The 24,172-nt window shown below is 41.2% G+C and overlaps 1 protein-coding gene across 1 annotated transcript; it reads left to right on the plus strand.

Moving 5' to 3' along the window:
- The first annotated feature begins 1,630 nt into the window (after nt 1–1,630).
- fbxo25 (F-box protein 25) lies at nt 1,631–24,063 on the plus strand. Its single transcript, XM_023999776.2, has 10 exons — nt 1,631–1,722; nt 2,136–2,270; nt 11,396–11,499; nt 11,692–11,741; nt 11,938–12,030; nt 12,204–12,297; nt 13,073–13,257; nt 14,764–14,946; nt 15,224–15,367; nt 23,291–24,063. The coding sequence occupies exons 2-10, from the start codon at nt 2,143–2,145 to the stop codon at nt 23,378–23,380; spliced, it is 1,071 nt and encodes a 356-aa protein (XP_023855544.1). The 5' UTR covers nt 1,631–1,722; nt 2,136–2,142; the 3' UTR covers nt 23,381–24,063.
- The last annotated feature ends 109 nt before the right edge of the window (nt 24,064–24,172 follow it).

Genomic DNA, 24,172 nt, shown 5'->3' on the forward strand with positions numbered 1-24,172 from the left:
TCTAAATCAATCACTGACACTGACACTGTCACCAGCAAAGCACCTCCACACCTCCACACCTCCTCCTCCATGCTTTATGGTGGGAAATACACATGCAGAGATTATCCGTTCACCCACACCGCGTCTCACAAAGACATGGCGGTTGGAACCAAAAATCTCCAATTTGGACACCAGACCAAAGGACAGATTTCCACCGGTCTAATGTCCATTGCTTGTGTTTCTTGGCCCAAGCAAGTCTCTTACTCTTATTGGTGTCCTTGATTCACACAGTCTCCTCTGAACAGTTGATGTTGAGATGTGTCTCTTACTTGAACTCTGTGAAGCATTTATTTAGGCTGCAATTTCTGAGGCTGGTAACTCTAATGAACTTATCCTCTGCAGCAGAGGTAACTCTGGGTCTTCCATTCCTGTGGCAGTCCTCATGAGAGCCAGTTTTATCATAGCTCTTGATTATTTATTTTTTAAGAAACTTTTCCAGATTGACTGACCTTCATGTCTTAAAATAATGATTGACTGTCTTTTCTCTTTGCTTATTTGATTTGAGCTGTTCTTGCCATAATATAGACTTGGTCTTTAACCAAATAGGGCTGTCTTCTGTATACCTTATACCTTATGTATACCTACCTTGTCACAACACAACTGATTCGCTCAAATGCATAAAGAAGGAAAGAAATTCAACAAGTTAACTTTTAACAATGCACACCTGTTAATTAAAATGCATTCCAGGTGACTACCTCATTAAGCTGCTTGAGAGAATGCCAAGAGTGTGCAAAGCTGTCATCAAGGCAAAAAGTGGCTACTTTAAAGAATCTCAAAAATAAAATATATTTTGATTTGTTTAACACTTTTTTGGTTTCTATAAAATTCCAAATGTGTTATTTCATTGTTTTGATGTCTTCACTATTATTCTAAAATGTCGAAAATAGTCCAAATAAATAAAAAACCCTGAATGAGTAGCTGTGTCCACACTCTTGACTGGTACTGTATGTAAATAAGGTATTTCTGTTTTTTATTTAATTTTTTTAATGTATTTTAGAATAATAACATAACATTTTAGAATAAGGCTGTAAAGTAACAAAATGTGGAAAAGTCAAGGGGTCTGAATACTTTCCGAATGCACTGTATATCACCTTACATACAATTATTTTTGATTGACAACCCAGAATTGTGTGATTGGATTGCTGATATAACCTTATAGCACCAAGTTAAAAGGTGTTTGCGCAGATATAACTTTCTGATTTAAAATGGTTTTATTGTCAATGTACTTTTTTTTTAACCAAAATGTCAGATAGAACCTTATAGTCCCATGGTCACGATTTGTAACTGGGATATCATGTCAGAGCTAAATAGCCTATAGTGGTATCAAAATATTAAATGTCTTAGAGCGAAGTCAACCCATACCGTTCAGTTTAGCACGCTCGGCATTATATCCCTTCCCCATATACAAACCAATACACTCCGGTAACATGTGCGAGGTTTCTATCACGTGTAGAAAAATTTCTTAGCAAAGCACAGTACTTTAAAAAAAAAAGCTAATGATTGACAACAGTGACAGCCAATCAGCAATATAAWTCCGGGTAGCAACAAGATAAAGAAAGTCAACACGTCCAATCACAGAAAGGCAGGAGGCGTGTCACATTCCTCTGTACGATATGTTTACTTCCGTCAATATTTCCAGAGGAAAGCTGCTTTTCTCAATACAACAACCTAATCGCTCTCTAAGTAAGTTTGGAATTTWGATTTTATTGTTTTATTGGGAATATATATGTTTAACTAAGAAACACAATAGTCCTCTGTCTCTGTAGTCTGTTCATCGTTTTCCGGATAATCAGTTTGCGAGCTAGCTGTCATTTGCTCTGCCTTTTCTAACTCGGCTCAACCAGAGAACTGTGCTTGACAGATATCCGCAGTAGTAGTCAATATTTAACAATTACTTTATCTTTATTGTACATTCGACAGTGTTGACAACTGATGTAGATTTTGTTTTACTAGAAATCGCTAGCTACAATGTGTAATCTCTCCTCACAGCGATTTATTTTAATCGTGGCAATACAACAATACACACACAGGTACAGTAACTAACTAGCAGCTAGCTAGCTACATAAACAGCAAATATCTCCTTGCACACTCCCCAGGTGAAGGATGCCTTTCTTGGGCCAGGACTGGAGGTCGCCAGGATGGAGCTGGATCAAGACCGAGGATGGCTGGAAGAGGATCGAGTTCTATGGAAATGAATTGCGGGACAACAACAACGGAATAGACTTGGAAGAGTAAGTGCCGTTTACGTACGTGCCCTCATCGCTCTTAATAATTCACCTATTGGTATATACATACATACAGTACCAGTCAATTTTGGACACACGAACTCATTCAAGGGTTTTTCTTTATTTTTACTATGTTCTCCATTGTAGAATACTAGTGAAGACATCACCACTATGAAATAACACATGGAATCATGTATTAACCGAAAAAGTGTTTAACAAATCAAATGATATTTTAGATTCTTCAAAGTAGCCTCCCTTTGCCTTGATAACAGCTTTGCACGCTCTTGGCATTCTCTCAACCAGCTACACCTGGAATGCTTTTCCAACAGTATGAAGAATCTACCATTGTCACTCCCCACACTCTATTTCACCATTTGGATATTGGGTTCCATTAAAAACAGGGTTTTGAGCAGAGATATAGTCTACCATTTATTACTGATCTAATGGCTTTCCTCACTGAAACGTGTGCAGTGGTGGGGAAAAGTAGCCAAGTGTCATACATGCACTTGAGTAAAAGTAAAGATACCTTTTAAAATGATTCAAGTGAAAGTCACCCAGTAAAATATTACTTGAGTAAAAGTATRTAGTTAAGTTTCAAAAGTAAATGTAATTGCTAAAATATACTTAAGTATCAAAAGTGAAAGTATAAATCATTTCAAATTCCAACCCAGATGGCACAATTGTCTTTATTATTTTTAAAATTTAAGGATAGCCAGGGATACACTTCAACACTCAGACAATTTACCAACGAAGCATTTGTGTTTAGTGAGTCTACCAGATCATAGGCAGTAGGGATGACCATGGATGTTCTCTTGATAAGTGTGTGACTTATAAAATGTTCCTGTCCTGCTGCTAAGCATTCAAAATGTAAGGAGTACTTTTTGGTGTCAGGGAAAATGTAAGGCGTAAAACGTTCATTATTTTCTTTAGGAATGTAGTGGAGAAAAAGTTGTAAAAAATATGAATAGTAAAGTACAAATACCCCCAAAAACGACTTAAGTCCTTTACACCACCGAACGTGTGTGTGCGTGCGTGGTTAGGAAATGGGGATACCTAGTCAGTTGTAGAACTGAGTGCATTCAGCTGAAATGTGTCTTCCGCAGCATTTAACCCGACCCACCTCTCTGAATCAGAGAGRTGCGGGGGATACCATAATCGACATTAGGGTTGGAAACTTTCCAGTAAATTTCAGGCATTTTTCTGGAAATTTTCCATGGGAAGTTAAGCCTGGGAATTTTGCTTAAATTCATCAAAAGTTAGCTTATAACAGTGAACCTTTTTTGTTGGATACACATAAGGCAATTCTAGGTCTTGTGGCATATTTTGGTTAAACTATCCCCAATTAAATGGAATTGCAACCCTCTGTATGCACAGTGCATTCTTCCATTACATGTGCAGTGTACTCTTCCATCACATGTACAGTTGATTCTCAAGATCTTGCACACTAATGAGATGCTTTTGAGCCCACGCTATTACACTGTCTGAGCCAAGGACTACATGCTTTCTGGTAAGTTTTGATTACGGTACTGGGTGGGGTGAATATATTTTATATGACATACATGATTTTTTGTTAACTGGTATATAGTAGCCTACAGCAAAGTGTGTTTAAATCATTTCTAACTTGTTAACAATTTCTGCTAGTTAGTTTTTGCTAGCATATGGGTTTTAGCTTGCATGAGCCTGCTAACCGAGTGTAAATTCACCTGTTTCCATACATGTTTCATTTTAAAACATGTATCTTACAAAGGAGTTGTTTAATCTAACTGCTTAACTTTTTATCTGTACATGGAATTGTATTTAAAAAAAAAAAAAAAAATCATTTTTTCCCTAATCTTTACAGGAAAATGCCACGGGCACCATCTGATGTGTGGAGACATTTCAATGCAGCTAATGTAGAAGGAAAAGCTCTGTACATTTGCATAAACTGTGCCAAATCAAATGTGAAGAATGCAACAAAGATGCAGAATCATCTGGCCAAGTGCATACATTTCCCTCAGCGCTCACAACAAGCAACCTCTGACAAAAGTCCCTCTACTTCTATTGGAGGTGAAAATTATGAATCTTGACTGAACGGACGAACGTAGTCAGAGAAATGCTGATGAATGTCTTGTTCGAGYTGTGTATGCAACTGGTTCATATCTGATGCTCACAGGCAATGTGTATTGGAAGAGATTTCTGAATGTTCTTTGCACAGCATACACCCCTCCAACCAGACATGCTTTATCAACTCAATGCTGGATGCAGAGTTCAGTCTTCAAGTGAAGGTCAAGCAAATCATAGAGAAAGTAGACTGTATTGCAATCATCTCTGATGGGTGGTTGAATGTTCATGGGCAAGGAATAATTAACTACATCATCTCCACCCCTCAACCAGTATTCTACAAGGGACAACAGACACACTGATCTCTACATTGCAGATGAGCTGAAGGCAGTCATCAATGACCTTGGACCACAGAAGGTATTTGCACTGCTGACAGACAATGCTGCGAACATGAAGGCTGCTTGGTCTAAAATGGAGAAGTCCTACCCTCACATCACACCCATTGGCTGTGCTGCTCATGCATTGAATCTGTTCCTGAAGGACATAATGGCACTGAAAACAGTGGATACCCAACCATTTCCTTGGCTCTCTTGTAGAGTGTATGTGRAGGGTCATCAAGTTATAGCAGCAATCTACCTCACCAAGCAAAGTGAGAAGAATAAGAGCACCACATTGAAGCTGCCCAGCAACACCCGTTGGGGTGGTGCTGTCATCATGTTTGACAGTCTCCTGGAGGGGAAGGAGTCTCCAAGAAATGGCCATATCACAGTCTGCCAATATGGACAGCCACATCAAGAGGATCCTCCTGGRTGATGTATTTTGGGAGAGAGTGGCAAGCAGCCGGAAACTCCTGAAACCTATAGCAGTAGTCATTGCACGGATTGAGGGAGACAATGCCATTTTGTCTGATGTTCAGACTCTGCTTGCAGATGTAAGAGAAGAAATCCGTACTGCCCTGCCCACATCATTGTTGCTCTAAGCAGAGGAAACTGCAGTTCTGAAATGCATCAAAAAGCGTGAAGACTTCTGCCTGAAGCCCATACACGCTGCAGCGTACATGTTGGACCCCAAGTATGCTGGCAAGAGCAGAGATCAGCGATCAACAAGGCCTATGGTGTCATCACTACCGTGTCTTGCCACCTTGGCCTGGATGATGGCAAGGTTCTTGGCAGTCTGGCGAAGTACACTTCCAAGCAAGGGCTTTGGGATGGCGATGCAATATGGCAGTCGTGCAAACATATCTCATCAGCCACCTGGTGGAAGGGACTTTTTGGATTTGAGGCTCTTTCCCCTGTTGCCTCCATCCTCCAAATCCCACCAACATCAGCCGCCTCAGAGCGCAACTGGTCCTTGTTTGGGAACACACACACCAAGGCACGCAACAGGCTGACCAATACAAGGGTTGAAAAATTGGTGGCCACCCGGGCAAATTTTAGGCTTAATGAGCCATCCTCAAGGTTGGAAAGTGACAGTGAAGATGAGGCCTCAGAGTCTGATGTTCAAGAGGTGGACATTGAGGAGGTCCAGGGAGAAGACATGGAAGCCTGAGAGGAAGAACCAGAGCTTTAGTTTCTCGACTATCATTTTACAGATKTATGTTGAAAATGTTTTTGGGAGATGCGATGGATCATTGGGGATCATTCAATATTCCCTTTCTTTTGTTGTTCAGTGAAATCCTCCCTTGTGAAGAGTCAACTAATTTAATTAAAGTTCAATTCGTAACTAAATTGTTTAAAAAATACATATATTGGAAGGATTTAATCATTTGCAATCATGTCTACTTATGATAAGGTAAAAGGTTTATGTTTCTGTCTCCATATGATATGGTAAATATATCCAATGCAAAAAACATCTACATTTTTAAATGGTATTAATTCCCATGGAAAGTTTCCACCTCTGAATATTCCCCAAAATGTGCAACCCTAATCAACATCCACAGCGCCCGGGGAACAGTGGGTTAACTGCCTTACAGATTTTTACCTCGTCAGCTCGGGGATTCGATCCAGCAACATTTCGGTTACTGGCCCAACGCTCTAACCACCTTCCCAGTTAGTCTTTCACTGTGTGTTGTTAAACTCTCATTACATATTTGTTTAACCCAAGGTATAGCGGGTCATGGACCCATGATCTATTTTTTATCTTTATTTAACCTTTTATTTAACTAGGCAAGTTAGTTAAGAACAAATTCTTATTTACAATGACGGCCTACCCCGGCCAAACCCGGACGACGCTGGGCCAATTGTGCACCGCCCTATGGGACTCCCAATCACAGCCGGTTGGAAATGAACCAGGGTCTGTAGTGACGCCTCTAGCACTGAGATGCAGTGCCTTAGACCACTGCACCACTCAGGAACCCATTCATGACAGAAGTCACAGAACAGAACCTAGGAAAGACTGCTCTCTTCTTTCCCGTCAGCTGATGCTTTTATTTAATGGTCTACTGTTCATTTTGAATGTCTGTTAATGGCTCCGGGGACATGGAATATTATAAAACGAAACGCAGCTGAATAAATATGAACGGCACTTAGACATTTTTTTTTTTAAAGCTTTATTTATATGTTCAACCCCTGTTCTATTTGATCGTCTTGCTGAAGGGAATAAGGGATTATTTTGACTGAAGTCTTTGAAGTTTATATTTCATTAGTGCATGTCAGTAATTTATTTGCAAACATTATCAAATCAAAGTTTATTGGTCACGTACACAGATTTGCAGATGTTATCGCAGGTGCAGAAAAATGTGTGTGTTTCTAGCTCCAACAGTACAGTAATACCTAGCAATAAAAAAACAATACACACATAATCCAGAAAAATTCCAATCAAAATACAAACATTTAGTAACTGCAGGGATATTAAAACTAAATCACCTCCATTTAGGCCGATAACTATTCTGCTGTATAATGAAACTGAGATGATTTGCCTTGACATATCTTTATGGGTTATATGGCTGTTATACCTTATTGTATTTCTGTTTTTATTTTTAGTTAATCCATTTAGTTCAGTTTCCCAGAACGTTTTTCAGTGAGACTGAAATAGAACTCGTGAAATTGTATGGTGGATATTGCACTCTGTCATGGTTCTCTGTCATAGTTGCTGTGCTGGAGTCTTTCCCAGCAGGCTTTGCGGAAGGCTTTGACTCTGGTGATAAGGATCACGGGACATGACCCTCTCCACCTGTACTTATCCACCATGTTAAATGCACCAGCTATTACTCCTTTACTGGTGAAACTTCACAACGTTCACGTTGATGCATACCTTTTATGCTCAGGATAAACAGAGAAAGGGAATTGGTGGTAGTAGATTTTTCTTGTAGTCTATCTATATGGAATCGCATGATATAACAAATGCATCCCAGTTAGCGTTGAGATCAGTTGGACTGAGAGAGTAACTTTGCCAGTGACCCTAGCAGGAAGTGTTCATGTTCTCAGCCCATGAAACAGGAAACATCTGTCGGAAGTGCTGTTTTAGATTATAAAAGAGGCACAGTAAACTTGTGAAATACTGTCAAGAGATTACGGTAAATCACGGTAGGACGGATCCAGTCAGCCATAACCTGTTCTTATTTCCATACTAAGAGAGACCTCATTCAGGAACTGATTTCCATTCCATGGTTAGCGCCTGTCATCACCAGGGCATCATGGCAAGGCAATTTAATGATAGGGTTGTTGAAGCCAGACTCAGAGTAAAGTGAGTCAGTCACCTAATAAAACAGATCCAACTGGTGAAGATGTGCCGTAGGATGAAGGTAAACTGAGTAGGAAAGATCTGCAGGTGTGTGTGTTATCATCAGTGTGGGTTAAGGACCGAGTGTTTTCAAACCGATGTTTCTGGTTCCTGTTGCTCCCACAGCCTGTCAGACAATAAGTGTGAATACTGATAATAGTTGTTTGTGACTGATTGTCTGAGGGAACTGACTCCATACCCGTTAGCCGGAGGAGGATACCCAGGCACACGCATAGAATACAAACATGTCTAGTTTCTCTCAGGTTCCGTCCCCAGCTATGCAACCTGTGGAGAATTGTATTGTGAAATAGACATGACTGGCAGATTTGTAAGTCAGTAGGGGAGAGTGGGGTATTTGGAGCCATTTATATATATATATTTTTTTTTACATTCATCTCATCACTACATCAAGAGAAATATAGTATTCTTTCTAACAAAGATATCTACATATATTTCAGGATGTTGTGGATCCCTGGAAATAATCTGCGTTAATGTAAACATAGTTTGTCAAAAAAAAAAAAAGAAGGGGTCTCATCTCTTGGCACAACATACCCTGGGTGTGGGGTAGCCTAAATTGAGTATAGGGATAGTATAAGTTAAGGTAAAAATGTTCCACATCTGTACTGAATGAAATATTAACACCCTCTATCTCACATCTGTTCTGACATGTGGTTCAATTTAACATTCACTAGCAAACCTATTGAATAAAGTTGCCAAGAATTCTCCTACCTTCCTCCTCTCTGTCAGGTTTTGTGGCTGATTCATATTTATGGAATGCTATAATTGGGTGCATGGGTTTGACCCTGTATTGTATTGCCATATAAAGAGATGTAGAAGGATGTACTATGCAGGGAGTCCTTGTGTTCATCAAATCAGCATGGCRTTTTATGTTATAGCAGTGGCTACAAACAAGTCACTTTTGTCTGTCTCTTGTCTGTTAAAATAGTGTTTGGGGCAGGCTTTGATTTGTCTCAGCAGGAGTGCTGGCTTGTTATCTGCAGGAAACATGTTCTGTTATGTCCTGTGGACTGTGGTGGTAGTGAATGATGAGGCTTTTAGACCAGGGGTTTTCCCATTCAGAGCTAGCTCTGTCTAACGCCTGTGGTGCTCCAGTCTAGACAAACAAAACAGATTTGGAAAAATAATAATCTTCTATTTTGACGTGGCAGAGTATTAAATCTGATTGTTATGATTTGCTACACGTTTTTTAATGTGGTRATGCGGTCGCTATTTATCTCAGATGGTTATAATAGTATAGGCTAGTCGCTGAGTACCTTTTTGTTTATGGTGTCATCAAATCTAGAGTTGGCCATATAGTACCTCACAGTACAACAGTTGACAATAAACATCCTACAAATACCTCACAGAAAAACAGACGATGACATTGCATCACACAATAACCGATTACATTATTTCCTCTCAGTGACTATCCTCCAAAAAACATCCAGACTCAAAGGCCAATGACATCATACAGTACCTGCACAGTAGCCATTGACTGCTAAACAAACACTCCCACAGACAGACATCATTATGCCTGCTATTGTGCTGATCCAAGTTCAACACAGTAGTTCAGCTCTCTCAGCCATTTAGCTGATGCCATGTAAAAGGTAAACATCGACTGTCAAAGACCCACATTAACTGTACAGAGTATATTTCGAGTAGTTTGAGAGCCAACATTGCTCTGTTCCTCTTGTCTGAGGGTTTTTGTTTTTCCTTCTCTGTCCAGGCATGCTGAAGTGAGAATCCTCTGTAAAATGTTAGGTTATTGCATTCCTGACCTCTAATTCCCTGTTACTGATTGGTGTGTGTGTGCACGGTCGTGCGTGAATGCATTAAGCAGTGGGACCAGTGCATAAAACGGCCTGAATTAGCCTCCAGCCTAGATAAGCTGCATGTGTCAAAAAATGTTGATCCCCACCAATGATTTGCTTCATCTCCAGCCCCCTACCTGTGGTCAGTGTGTGGATCTGAGACAGGCTGGAGGGAGAGTCTCAGAGCTCTGCTCCTGAGATGGTCACGTGATAAGGCTGAGCACATGGATTACTAATGCATGGGGAACATCAGTGGACCACTCACTTTGATCTAGCAGCCAGTCCTCATTAAACCTTCTGATTGTCTGTGTAGAGAGAACGCGACACCCATAGAGATCAGAGCAAGGTAATGGTCAATGATGTTCCAGATAACAGTAGCAACAACATGGACTAGGGGTTAAAGAGGTAGTTCACCCAAATAACTATAAACTCATTTTATGGAGAACCTGTGTTGACTATTTAACCTGGGAAATAGTTTTTACAGTCTTTAAAATATATTTTAAAAATTTGACTGATATAGCCAATACATTTCCCTGTGTTAAAGGTATGCTGTTGGACTGAGGATGAAAGCCTGTTGCCAAATACTTTCACTGGACTTCATTACATTTACACTTCAAGCTCTGCTGATACAAAGAGGGCAAACCAATCTCTGTCAAGGGCAAGACCAGAAGTTTTATTTATTTAACCTATTTATTTTCAGTTCATTCCTTTGGCCTTCGTGGCAGTGCAGGAAGTTTATCATATGGTCTGAGTTGGGCTAAAAAGTGCATTCATAATTAGTGTTTTAGTATACTGGAGCCCTCAGAGATACTGGCCTTGAGTCATACTTTCACAAACCTGTTTGAAGATGTAATTTGAAATTTGCCAGCGTACTGAACCGTCCCCTAAGGATAGCCCCAACAGAAGTATCACTATGAATTGTAGCCCTGAATGCAAAACAAGACATACTCTGCCACTCCACCCTACAGGCAGCCGTGTAGCCACGGGGGCACACKGAACATAGACTTAAAACGGGACTGTTGAAAGTTGCGGTATAATCTGGATTTTGAGATTAGCTGCCTGTGATGGGAAGTTGATTTCCTGCTAGATATCTTATGCTTGCCTCAATGATACAATGACAGTGATGCAACCTCATGGATACAAGCTGCTATCTGTGACCTATTGGCATACAGTCATATACACACCCTGGCATCAATGCAAGTCAGAGATTTTTGGAAATCTGAAGTTAGTGTTTATCCGAAAGTGGTTTCCTACATAAAGAGATTAGCAGATCTTGTCCAGCATTAGAGTTGATGTTATGGTCAGAAAATAGTCCCTGACCTTCTCCATGAATCTTTCTGAGAAACAAGAGGTCAGCCAGGTCAGATCAGGGCTGTGCCAGTCTTAATCACCTCAGAGGGGTAGTCAGGCAGTCATCTGGGCATGGCCAGGCTGTGGCCTTCTGCAGCGTGGACAGCCACTTAGTTTGTTACATAAATACACTGACGTCCACCATGCCAACGCTCATAAACAATGCTATTAACTCACTCCTTTCATGTCTACCATGTCTTTCTGAAACAGGCTCTGCGATGAAAACAAAGAGAATCTGTTTACTGGAAATGTGTGCGAGGTAGTTGCCAAAAAGAGGAAAAAAGACTTCTACAACAACAACACCAAATCACAGTGTGAGTAGCACTGACCGCAGCCATCTTATTCCCATTAAAGGTCTTTGGGGGGAAATGGCCAACCACAAGAGCTATTAGGAATGCTAGCCAGCTAGCATGAGGTTTGGCAACTGTGGTTTAACAAAACAGTTCTGATAAATAGCAAAGTAAATCTCTCTCTTTGACTCTGTTTTCTTTTCTCTCTTTTCCCAGTTGTTTACCAGGAGAAGTGGATCTATGTTCAGAAGGAGAGCACAAGAGAGGTGAGGGAAGTTTAGGTCAACTGCACCATATAACTATGCGACCCAAGACCTGGAATGTGGATACACTGTTTATGCAAAATTTAATGGACAGTAAATAATACTGAGAATGTCCACTAGATTTTGTTTATTGCCCATTCTACTCTTTACCATACATGGTATGTGTTTTGGTAATTAAGTTTGTGTGTTATTACCTTAGAGACATGGATACTGCACGCTAGGGGAAGCCTTCAACCGTCTAGATTTTTCCAGTGCCACTCAGGACATCCAGAGATTTACCTATGTGGCAAAAGTAAGCTGCTGGCTAACTATCTGAATTATAAGCATGATTTAGCTTGATCACWAAAACTGTATGTATCAATTCTACTGGATATGTGTTGATACTAGTCCTTGGTATGTGTCCTGTCCTGTCCTCTCACTCTTTTACTTCTCTCTCTCTCACCCTCTCTCTCTCCCTCTGTGCAGCTCCTCCAGCTCATAGCCAGGTCTCAGCTGCCGTCCCTCAGTGGAGCAGCTCAGAAGAACTACTTCAACGTGCTGGAGAAGATCGTACGGAAGGGTGAGAGAGACAGAGAGGGATATGTCCTTATCATGCTGTACCTCCCTGGTCTGTACTCAATGGCCTGTCAGAATAACAGTGTAACCACAGCACATTGCCTAATGGCACAGCCCCTGGTTTTAGCTCTGAGCCATACTTACATTAGTGTTGGCACTGCTCCCTGGTTGGAGAAGTGAAATGCAGCCTCATGCTTTCTCTGAGAACAACACATCTCTGTCCTCAATTCTATGCCCTCTAACTGACAGTCTAATACTGGGTTTCTTGGTATTGTTTGGTCTCGTCAGTGTGGCAGTAGAACCGGTCCCACTGCTGCTGTGTCAGAGTGATTGTCCCGCCACTAAACCACACAGCTGTAGTGCCCCGTCATTACTGAGCTGCTGTTGCCGGGCGGATCAAAGGAGCCATCAGATCTAAGCTTTAGGTCACACAACCACACGCCTCAGGAAGGAAAACATGAATTAGCTGCAGTATATAAAGACCTATTTTGCTTTGGCTTCATGCATGCCTTGAGAGTACAGTACGTTCTTCAAATGGTGGTTTTGCTTTGGGAGTAATGGTAAAATGCTTCGACTTTTGATAATGATTTTCCTGTACAGGTTTTTTTTTTTTTTTTAACATTTTTTAAATGTTATTGAATTTGACTACGTTTCTTCTATTACAAAAAACATAAAATGTATCTCTCGAGAGACCTGGTATGAACGACAGTGAATGTTGACGTAGTTATAGGGTGTTTTTTTACACTGTTTTAACGTCTTTGTTCTTTCTTTGTGTCCAGTTCTGGAGGACCATCATAACCCTCGCCTTATCAAGGAGCTGCTGCAGGACCTGAGCTCCACCCTGTGCATCCTGACCCGGGGCATGGGCAAGTCTGTCCTGGTGGGCAACATCAACATCTGGGTCTGCAGGCTGGAGACCATCCTCAACTGGCAGCAGCAGCTCAACAACCTGCAGATACCCAAGGTAGAGTATGAGGGGGGGTCCTTTTTAAACGGCTGATTATGGGCCTAAAAGCCCTCACACCTAATAGTTCAGCCATGGCTCTATAAGGGAAAGCTACTGCTGACCTGGGTACTGACCTGGGTACAGTCCCCACATGCTTTGAGAGACTAGTCAAGGATCATATCGCCTCCACCTTACCTGCCACCCTAGACCCACTTTAATTTGCTTACCGCCCCAATAGATCCACAGACGATGCAATCGCCATCACTCTGCACACTGCACTATCCCATCTGGACAAGAGGAATACCTATGTAAGAATGCTGTTTATTGACTATAGCTCAGCATTCAACACCATAGTACCCTCCATCATTAAGCTTGAGACCCTGGGTCTGAACCCCGCCCTGTGCAACTGGGTCCTGGACTCCCTGACGGGCCGGAAAACAACCTCTCACTCAACGTCAACAAAACAAAGGAGATGATCGGGTGGTGCGGTCTGCCCAACGCATTACCGGGGGCAAACTACGCAACCTCCAGGACACCTACAGCACCCGATGTCACAGGAAGGCCAAAAAGATAATCAAGGACATCAACCACCCGAGCCACTGCCTGTTCACCCCGCTATCATCCAGAAGGCGGGGTCAGTACAGATGCATCAAAGCTGGGACCGAGAGACTGAAAAACAGCTCCTATCTCAAGGCCATCAGACTGTTAAACAGCCATCACTAGCACATTAGAGACTGCTGCCTATAGGCATAGACTAGGAATCACTGGCCACTTTAAGGAATGGAACACTAGTCACTTAATGTTTACATATCTTGCATTACTCATCTCATATGTATATATTGTATTCTATACTATTCTATGGTATCTTAGTCACTTAATATTTACATATCTGGCATTACTCATCTCATATGTATATACTGTTTTCTATACTATTCTACAGTATCTTAGTCCGTTCCACCTTGAAATCGCTCGTCCATATGTATATAGTCTTAATTCATTCCTACTTAGTGTGTATTGGGTATATGTTGTGTAATTTGTTAGATATTACTTGTTATATATTACTGCACTGTCGGAGCTAGAAGCAAAAGCATTTCGCTACAACCGCAATAACATCTGCTAATCACGTGTGTGACCAATAACATTTGATATGATTTGGCACGGTGACCGTGTTCAGTCATCGGGTCCTCTCAGTGTTGTGTAGTGGAATGCTGCAGCCCCAGCCAGCCTGGGATAACTTTAACTAGGTGTCAATCTGGTTCTGCTTTAGCCAACCCTTGTGCTGATGTTTGGCTGAATCCGAATCAGGCTGGCTAGGCTTCAGAGATAGACTGGTTCATTTTCTGTCTCATTATCAAGGTGGTTAATGTGTTTGCTTTGGTAAAAGTTGTAACTTCTGTACTTAGACATGTGTGCCATCTGTTTAGTTTCAAGAGACTAGAGACCTCTTGCTTGGAGGATAATTGGCCTGGTAGTTATGCGACAGTCTTGCCATAGTTTCAACATATGTATATTCCCCCCCCCCAGCAACTGTCCAATGGGATGACGCTGCGTGACCTGCCGCTAGACATGCAGAACAACATCCTGTACAAGTTCTCCGACGCCTGTGACATCATCAACCTGGGACAGGCCACGCCCACCCTTCACATGCTCAGTGAGGGCCGGCACCTGTGGAAGAAGCTGTGCCAGTTTCACTTTGCAGAGAAACAGGTAGAAGTCACTGGGTATCTAAACATGGCATTCAATGTAATCAGTGTCACAAACTGCTTGAATACAGGGTCATGTTCAGTGAGTAGTACACAGTGACCACCAGAGTGCAGTGTTGCCACATTTAATATAAGGGAGGCATTCTACATAAGGTCTATGGAGTTGAACATAATGGTGGTCATTTAGAAAATAACTCAGGAATTACCCTTCGGAGTTACCTTAGCATCTCTTTCTTTCCTTTCCCCCTGGTGTCAACCGTGTTTTCTCGTCGTGTGTGTAGTTCTGCAGGCATCTGATCTTGTCAGAGAGGGGCCATGTGGACTGGAAGGTCATGTACTTCACCCTACAGAAATACTACCCCAAGAGAGAGCAGTACGGAGACACACTGCACTTTTGCAGACACTGTAGCATCCTCTTCTGGAAGGTAAGAACAAGAAGACACACTAGACAATATGACAGCATCTCAAATGGCACCCTATTCCCTACATAGTGCACTACTTTTGACCTGGGCCCATAGGGAATAGGGTGCCATTTCGGACACGTTTTATGTGTTCCATAGCTGCATGTCAGGGGGGACTCCCATAATACATATGCCTATTTTTAGGTTGATATTAATAATAGATTTATTAAGCATTATTCCAAGTTCGCAATGTGCTTAGCAAGAAAGAAAAGTAAACTAAAATGTAAAATAAAGTTTCAAAGTGGAGAGTGAGTTTGAGTCCTAGCCAGGAGAAATCTTTGTATGTGATGTCATGGTGACCTTTGGCTGTGTTTATGGAGTTTGAGGTCAGCTCAGGACTGGGATTTGCCCATTTAATAGACGGTAACGTATTTGCGTCAATTCACAAATGTTTCTGCCGAAAGAGGGAAATGCCCTGACTTTCTGTGTTAATACGCCTCACTTGTGATACGGTTTTGGAAACATTTGGAACTTGACTTTCATATCAGCGAGAAATAATTTTTCAAATCCAAAAGATACACTTACTGTATGCAGTTTTAGCGCAGTTGCACACGACTGTGTTGTGAATAATGCATGCTTCCAGAAAGACACTTCCTCCCCTTTCCAATGGAAATGTGAGCGCAAGGATGTCGGCTGGAGGCTGTTATTGTGCTAAAACTGCGATTATTAATGTGTCTGGGTCTTTCTATGAACAATAGGGACAATGTGTGATACTGGGATCAACATTTCAAAATCGTATGAAACAAAAATCTAAAGGATTTTCATGTAGTTTCATGTGTTCTTAGAGGAATAAAAGTGAATATATGCAAATTGGCCCATAACTCCACCTATACAACAACATATCAATCCATCAAATGTATTTATAAAGCCCTTTTTACATCAGCAGATGTCACAGTGCTATACAGAAACTCAGCCTAAAACCCCAAACAGCTAGGCTAGGAAAAACTCCCTAGAAAGACAGGAACCTAGGAAGAAACCTAGAGAGGAACCAGGCTCTGAGGGGTGGCCAGTCAGTCCTCTTCTGGCTGTGCCAGGTGGAGATTATAAGAGTACATGGCCATTTTAAGGCCAGATTGTTCTTCAAGATGTTCAAGCGTTCATAGATGACCAGCAGGGTCAAATAATAATCAGTGGTTGTAGAGGGCGCAACAGGTCAGCACCTCCAAGAGTAAATGTCAGTTGGCTTTTCATAGCCGAGCATTCAGAGGTCAAGACAGCCAGTCCAAGGTAGCATGTCCATTGAACAGCTCAGTGTTCCCTAGCCGCAGGCAGAACAGTTGAAACTGGAGCAGCAGTATGACCAGGTGGACTGGGGACAGCCAGGAGTCATCAGGTCAGGTAGTTCTGAGGCAGGATCCTGGTGCTCCGGTCTCTCCTGGGGGAGAGGGAGAGCGAGAGAGAATTAGAGGGAGCATACTTAAATTCACACAGGACACCAGATGTGCCCGGAGAATTACACCAGATATAACAGACTGACCCTAGCCCCCCCAGCACGTGGACTATTGCAGCATAGATACTGGAGACAGAGACTGGTGGGTCGGGGGACACTGGCCCCGTCCGACGATACCCCCGGACAGGACCGACCAGGCAGGATATAACCCCACCCACTTTTCCAAAGCACCGCCCCCACACCACTAGAGGGATAGCAACAGCCCACCAACTTACTACCCTGAGACGAGGCTAAGTATAGCCCACGAAGATCTCCTCCACCGCACGAGCCTGAGGGGGCGGAAACCTGGACAGCAAGATCACGTCTGTGACTCAACCCACTCAAGTGACGCACCCCTCCTAGGGACGGCATGGAAGAGCACCAGTAAGCCAGTGACTCAGCCCCTGTAATAGGGTCCGAGGCAGAGAATCCCAGTGGAGAGAGGGGAGCCAGCCAGGCAGGTTGGATTCAACTAGTCTTTCCATAGAAATTCTTCCAGAAAAAATTCAGCTAGTCAAGGGCCCTGACATGCTCAGATGGGTCCACCTCTATGTGCTTACCAATTTTATTAAAAAATGTTTAAGTTGAAATGCAATCTCCCCCTTCACTGATTTGCTGCTTATTTGATCTGTTGCAAATGTGTCTGTTGCAAAAGTGCCTTGCCGTTCACCTTCGCACCCCTGGGCTAGACTACACTCAATCATAGGACCTACTGAAGAGATGAGTCTTCAGTAATGACTTAAAGGTTGAGACGGAGTCTGCGTCTCTCACATAAAAATGGAGCTCTACATCCTTTAAGCAGGGTTCATACAGATATTGGCTAGTCAAATTCAAGGACTTTCAGAGACATTTTCAAGAACTTAATGGTACTTTTTTAAAGAACCTCAATGTCATACAATTGTTTAATGTTTATATAACTGTACATATAGGTCCTAATATAACCCTCCCCCCACACACACAATAAAAAGCATGCAAAAAGTGTCCAAAAAAAGTAGGCCATTACTACTTTTAAGAATAATTATTTCTTTGAGTTTTTGGGCCTTGCCAATGCATTGATATTCAAAATATTTTTACATAACAGAATGTGAGAATGTGGACATTTCCTTACTAAATAGATTGGATGCATGCATGGAGATATGTATGTGGCAGATGTAGGCACACGTAATAAAGTCATGAATAGCGGTAGCATTCATCTCACCATATCATGAGTAAGTGACTGAAAACCAGGTCTCTTTTACAGTGTAGTTTTTTTAGTAGACTCTCTTATCCAGAACGACTTACCGGCGCAATTCTATTCGATTTTAATTGCATAATCTTCACCTAGTCAGCTCTGGGATTCAAACCTGCAACCTTTTGGTAACTGGTCCAACGCTCTTAACTGCTAGGCTACCTGCTGCCCTTTTTTCTTTTTTCCCCTTTTTTTTCTGGAAGAATTTCTATGGAAAGACTAGTTGAATCCAACATTAGATGTTGTCGTCCTAATAAAAGTAAGAAAATGTAGGCACTCACTACTGTAAGTCACTCTGGATAAAAGTGTCTGCTAAATGACTCAAATGTAAGTATTAATCATGGGTAGTTACAAGGGAGCAGGAGAACTTATAAATTGGCTACAATAATTCCAATAACTTTTCAAGCACAAAATTGAGGATATATATATTTTTTTTTCCAAGGTAGGCCTATTCCAGTACTTGAATTTATGAGCAACAAATTCAAGTTCAAGTAGGCTACTTCAAGCCCCTTGTATTGTTTTTAAAATTGCAGTTCTAACATGGAAAACAAGATGTATTTGACATGTTATTTCATTACCAGATCTTAATATGATCTGGTAATGAAATAACATATCAAATACATTATTGTGAATAAGCCCACTAGGTTATGTAATTTGTTGTCATTATATCCAGAATAATTAATAGGAATAGCGTTGGTATTGCACAATAGTCTATTCTACACAATTGCACACAGTAGACTCTGTGTCCAAGCCGAGGAAGAAAAATATATGAAAACACGAACTCATTGCCTTTTTGCTTTCTGTGTTAAATCTAACGAGACCCTGCTGTAAATCAAGCAGACATTGATAGATGGTAAACATCAATTCACTAAGGATTTTAGATCCAACTGTCTTCACCGGCGTAACCAATGAGACACCAAAATATTCTGGACATTCCTTGCAAACACCTTTTTTACAGCACTTGGGCTGTTGCACCGCATGCGCCATCACAGCTGTTTGTCACTTGACTGTTATTCGGAAAATTCCTTCCTGGATCAGTAGATGTGTGAAATTATCACAGCGTAACTGATCAGCTGGACACCAAATGAGCATCTAACAAGTATTATGCAGAATTATTGAAGAAGCATGTTAATGATCGTATCGATTTTAAGTATAAAGGTAAGGTGACTCTTTTTGTTAGAAGCATTTGATTTTGCAATGCATACATTATTTTCGATTTGTGTGCCCATAAACTGTTTTCCCCCCTTAACATAAGGAGACACTAAATGTTACGTAGTTTCACATTTCTGAGATCTCTATACAAAAAACTGTCTGACAGCTAGGTCCAGGATTTTTACAGGGTTCAAGTACAATGTCTAATTTAACTGATTTAATGATTAACATATGATATAACGACAGCTTACACTGCCATAAATGCAAGGAGAGAAGTAAGTTGTCACACGATTTTGGACAAATCCGTCAAGACACCAACCATGATTAAGGGTTAAACATAGGTTGGCTATATAGCTATGACCCACCCTGTATCTTAATGTAATGACATGAGAGAGAAAAACATATCCTCACTGGTACCTTAGTTTATAGAAAGACCCTTCTAAGCATTAAAACGGAGCGTCGGGATTGTAGTCCACATGGAGCCAGCTGTGGTCCATATACATTCACATTAGAACCCTAGGGATGGCTGTATGCCCCCGTTGGGTTCTCGAGAGCTGGACAGGGATGTACTGTGAGGAAAATGTACAGCCAAAACAATCTTTATCAGTAATGTGTAGTCACAACCACCCCCAAAAAGATTCAACATAGTCTCTCTGTGTATTGAGACTTTTGTTATGCACTTCAAATAAATTCTCAACTTATGCTATTAGAAGTGATTCATCATTTAGGTGGAGAAAACCAGCCTTTATTCCAGAACCAACAAACTGCTTAACTGCCCCTCCTTTTTGCTAGCAGCATGTAACTCTAGCACATTCCTCTCACCTCAGCCCTTAGTAATTTTCATGATTAGTTTTTTTAATTCATTTTTTTGAAGTCATTCGAAAGCCAGATGTTTTAGGCTTAATTATAGTGAAGCAAGTCAATTCTGGTCTTCATATATACTGAACAAAAATATAAACGCAACATGTAAAGTGTTTGTCCCATGATTCATGAGCTAAAATATAAGGTCCCAGCAATGTTCCATATGCACAACATTATTTCTCTCAAGTTCTGTGCCCAAATTTGTTTATCTCTGTTAGTGAGCATTTTTCCATTGCCAAGATAATCCATCCACCGGACAGGTGTGGCATATCAAGAAGCTGATTTAAACAGCATGGTCATTACACAGGTGCACCTTGTGCTGGGGACAATAAAAGGCCACTCTAAAATGTGCAGTTTTGTCACACAACACAATGCCACAGATGTCTCCAGCTTTGAGGGAGTGTGCAATTGGGATGCTGACTGCAGGAATATCCACCAGAGCTATTGCATGGGAATTGAATGTTAATTTATCTACCATAAGCTGCCTCCAACGTCGTTTTAGAGGTTTTGGCAATACGTCCAACTGGCCCCACAACCGAAGACCACGTGTAACCACGCCAGCCCAGACCTCCACATCCGGCTTCTTCACCTGCGGGATCATCTGAGATGGGAGGTTGGGGGTTCTGAGGAGTGTTTCTGTCTGTGATAAAGCACTTTTTGGGGGGAGAAACTCAATTCTGATTGGCGGGGCCCGGCTCCCAAGTGGGAGCTGTGCCCCTGCCCATTCATGTGAAATCCATAGATTTCACATTCATGTGAAATCCATAGATTTCACATTCATTTATTTAAATGTATTTCCTTATATGAACTGTAACTCAGTAAAATCATTCATTGTTTCATGTTGCGTTTATTTTTGTTCTGTATATTTTGTTATTTTATTAGTAAATCTAGCTCTTTTTGCCCTTAGTGATTCAACTCTACCATTTAAATCGTGATGTAGAGCCACCTTGAGAAAGTTGCTCTACGTCATCTCAAGAGAGGGTTTTGGTATGAAATACACCCCCTTCTAGATGTGCTGGGTGGTACCAACTCAAGGCTCACTATAAAAGTAGGTGAACGCGTGCCATATTTTGCAATAGTCTTGGTAAGTGGAGTGTGACAATATATTTTGCATGATGCTTCCGTGACTACTGATGTTACACAAAATTCAAAAGGCAGTAATGCACATTTCTACAGATGACCAAATTCAGTGTTTTAGAATTTGGTCATCATGCACATGTGATTTTACAAAGAAAGCCTACATGTTTTTCTATGAGGATTATAGGTTTATATTCATAGCTCCATCCATCGCAACAAAAAATAGATGCCAATGGTGGTGATGTCAACTCATTGTATTTTTTTCCCCAACTGCTATGACTGATTGGTGGCATGGTCTGCGAAGACACTTGGCTCATAGTTTAATGGTTGGGTGTTCTAATCACACAGGGCAGATATCCTTTATTTACAAGATTCGTCATATACCCACGCATTTTTTCATTCTGAAAAGTGAAAGCATCCCTGTGAGAGGGGTTGCCCTTGGGTACTGTATAAAAACCTACAACTACTACAAGACCAATCTGAGTTAATTTGACAATTGGAAAAAGAGCTACTGTGTAAATACTGCAATGTGGGTTGGATTGAATTGAGTCCCTAATTTTCATTTTCAAGGTGATTGCACTTTTCTTCCCAAAACAATACCGCAATAAATGTGAGTCCACATTTCAAATACTGTTTTTGCGACCCATGAGGGATTTTAATTTACACCGCAAGTGGCAATAGATGTCAGGAWCTCTGCGCCTTACCACTGTGAGATAAATATCCAGAGATATTTGTTTACGGTGCACATCATTTTCTTGTCAGAGTGTGCCAGTGGACTGGTAAGTATGCTTTAGTGAGAAAATGTGGGGATCAGGTACAACTATGTTTACCTACCCACCCAGAATTCTCACCTGAATGTTTGGGGTGGGAAAATGCTGAAATTGGGGTTGAGTTACCCTTTTAAAAACCTTCTCAATTGAACCCAGAACATGAATAATTTAAGTTTTCTACAGTATCAATCAATCAAGTTTATTTTATATAGCCCTTCGTACATCAGCCAATATCTCAAAGTGCTGTACAAAAAACCCAGCCTAAAACTCCAAACAGCAAGCAATGCAGGTGTAGAAGCACGGTGGCTAGGAAAAACTCCCTAGAAAGGCCAAAACCTAGGAAGAAACCTAGAGTATAAATGGACTATTCCCTGGGGATCTACAGGTTTAGCATGTTGGTTGGGCTTTAGTTGGCTTTAATTTGCTAACGTTAATGCTTATGACTATGCTAATCCCGAACCTAAGGAGGAAACTGTAATCTGTGAAACCAGACAAATTATTCACATGCGACTCAAAGATCAATGAATGAACTGACTAACCCTCATTGACAGATTTKACCTATTTTCTTTATAAGAAACAGACCACCCATTGCATTCAAAAGCATGGGTTATAGCAAGGTTATTGTTAATGACTATTATGAATATTTGTTTCACCTTTATAGCCCCACTTATGATGCTCATGAATAGATGGACTAGTCACACCATTGCTATTAAGACTCAAATGTGTGATCAGACTGCGCACATATGAGTACATCACCTTGCCAGCTCCTCTCACCACTAACTAGTGTTATGATGCAGTACTAGACTCTAAACAACCTGAGTATTGTTCTGGGCTCCTCCTGCAAGTAACTCCCCTAAATGTAGAGCAATGTGCCTTCCTTTTCCCCTCTCTTCTCTGGCATCGTAGATTGACCCCTCTTTCCTCTCAGTGCCAACCAAGGCTTTGTTAGAACCAGACAGCCTCCCATCCTTCTGTTTCTAATCTTTTAACCTTTCTGCATCCCTCTCCATCCCTCTCTTGTTCCTTACTTCCTGCCTCTCTTCCTGACTCCCCCTGTACTTGTCCCTGACCCCTAAAGGACTGCCACCTGGCCTTATTATTCAAGGTCCTTCCCATCATGTCTGACTCTCTGGCCACCATTTTGTTTTTTGTTGTCCTGGTGATGAATTATGTTTTAGACTCGGCTTGTTCTCACTCGTCTTCTGGTTTGTTATGTGTTTTTGCTTTGAAAATGACTAAGGTTGTGAATTCTTTTTTATTTGAGAAAATGTTGACTGTATTTTAGGCACTGTTGTCCTGTCTGACATGGAACTCGTATGAATGTGTGATGCTATAGTATAGTAACAATGGCTCTCCCTCCTGTCTCCTAGGACTCTGGACATCCTTGTACAGCCAACGATCCCGACAACTGCCTCGTGCCTGTTTCACCTCAGCACTTCATAGACCTCTTCAAATTCTAGACCTCCTTTTGATACTCCAGACCAGGAGAGGGGTGACTTTTACCCCCTCCTCGCCTTGCCTCTCCTCTCCGTGTATAGTGTGTGTAAAAACAAGGGCTCAGAGGAAGAAGACGTGTKTTGTTGTTTCATATTTTTCTGCATATTTTTGACTGACTGAAAACAACAGAGCGGAAAAGAGGAGATGATATAACATTTTTGAGTGTGAGGCATGGATGGCATTAACGAGAACTACAGTGCTCATTATTGACACCTTGTTGGGAAATAACAACTGATTATTCCATGTGATGGCTTGGTGGCCATTTTAGGCCAGTTTGCCTACTGTTTCTTTTTGTTTGTTTCCTTGGTAACAGAATGTATGTCCAATGTAGTTGTAGGTCTCTGTTTATGTACAGTATATCTCTGTCTGTGTGTTTTCGCCCTGCATATTTGAGGCGTCAACACTAAAAATAAATGTACATGTTTGCTGTAACAATTACTTTTTACGATACACCTTTTGTCAGAAGAACTTTCAAGTAGACAGTAATGAAATGTAAACATGACTTTGTGGGGGTTTGTAATATTGCTTTAACATTCCAACTGATATGTAACTTATAGTTGGCTACTCTTGTTGGTATTATCATTAATTTCCTGGGATAGAAGCAATCTAATTATAAAAAATAATAAAGTTGTTCATGGCTGTGGTTGCTATGGCAWTCATCTGACCTTTTTCCTTTTAAAATCCACTATAATATGACATAGACCCATAACATCCAGGCAGATCACAGCAGCACAGGAGACTGAGCAGAGTATGTT

This window comes from Salvelinus sp. IW2-2015, linkage group LG14 (genome assembly GCF_002910315.2).
Source record: "Salvelinus sp. IW2-2015 linkage group LG14, ASM291031v2, whole genome shotgun sequence".
Classification (NCBI taxonomy): domain Eukaryota; kingdom Metazoa; phylum Chordata; class Actinopteri; order Salmoniformes; family Salmonidae; genus Salvelinus; species Salvelinus sp. IW2-2015.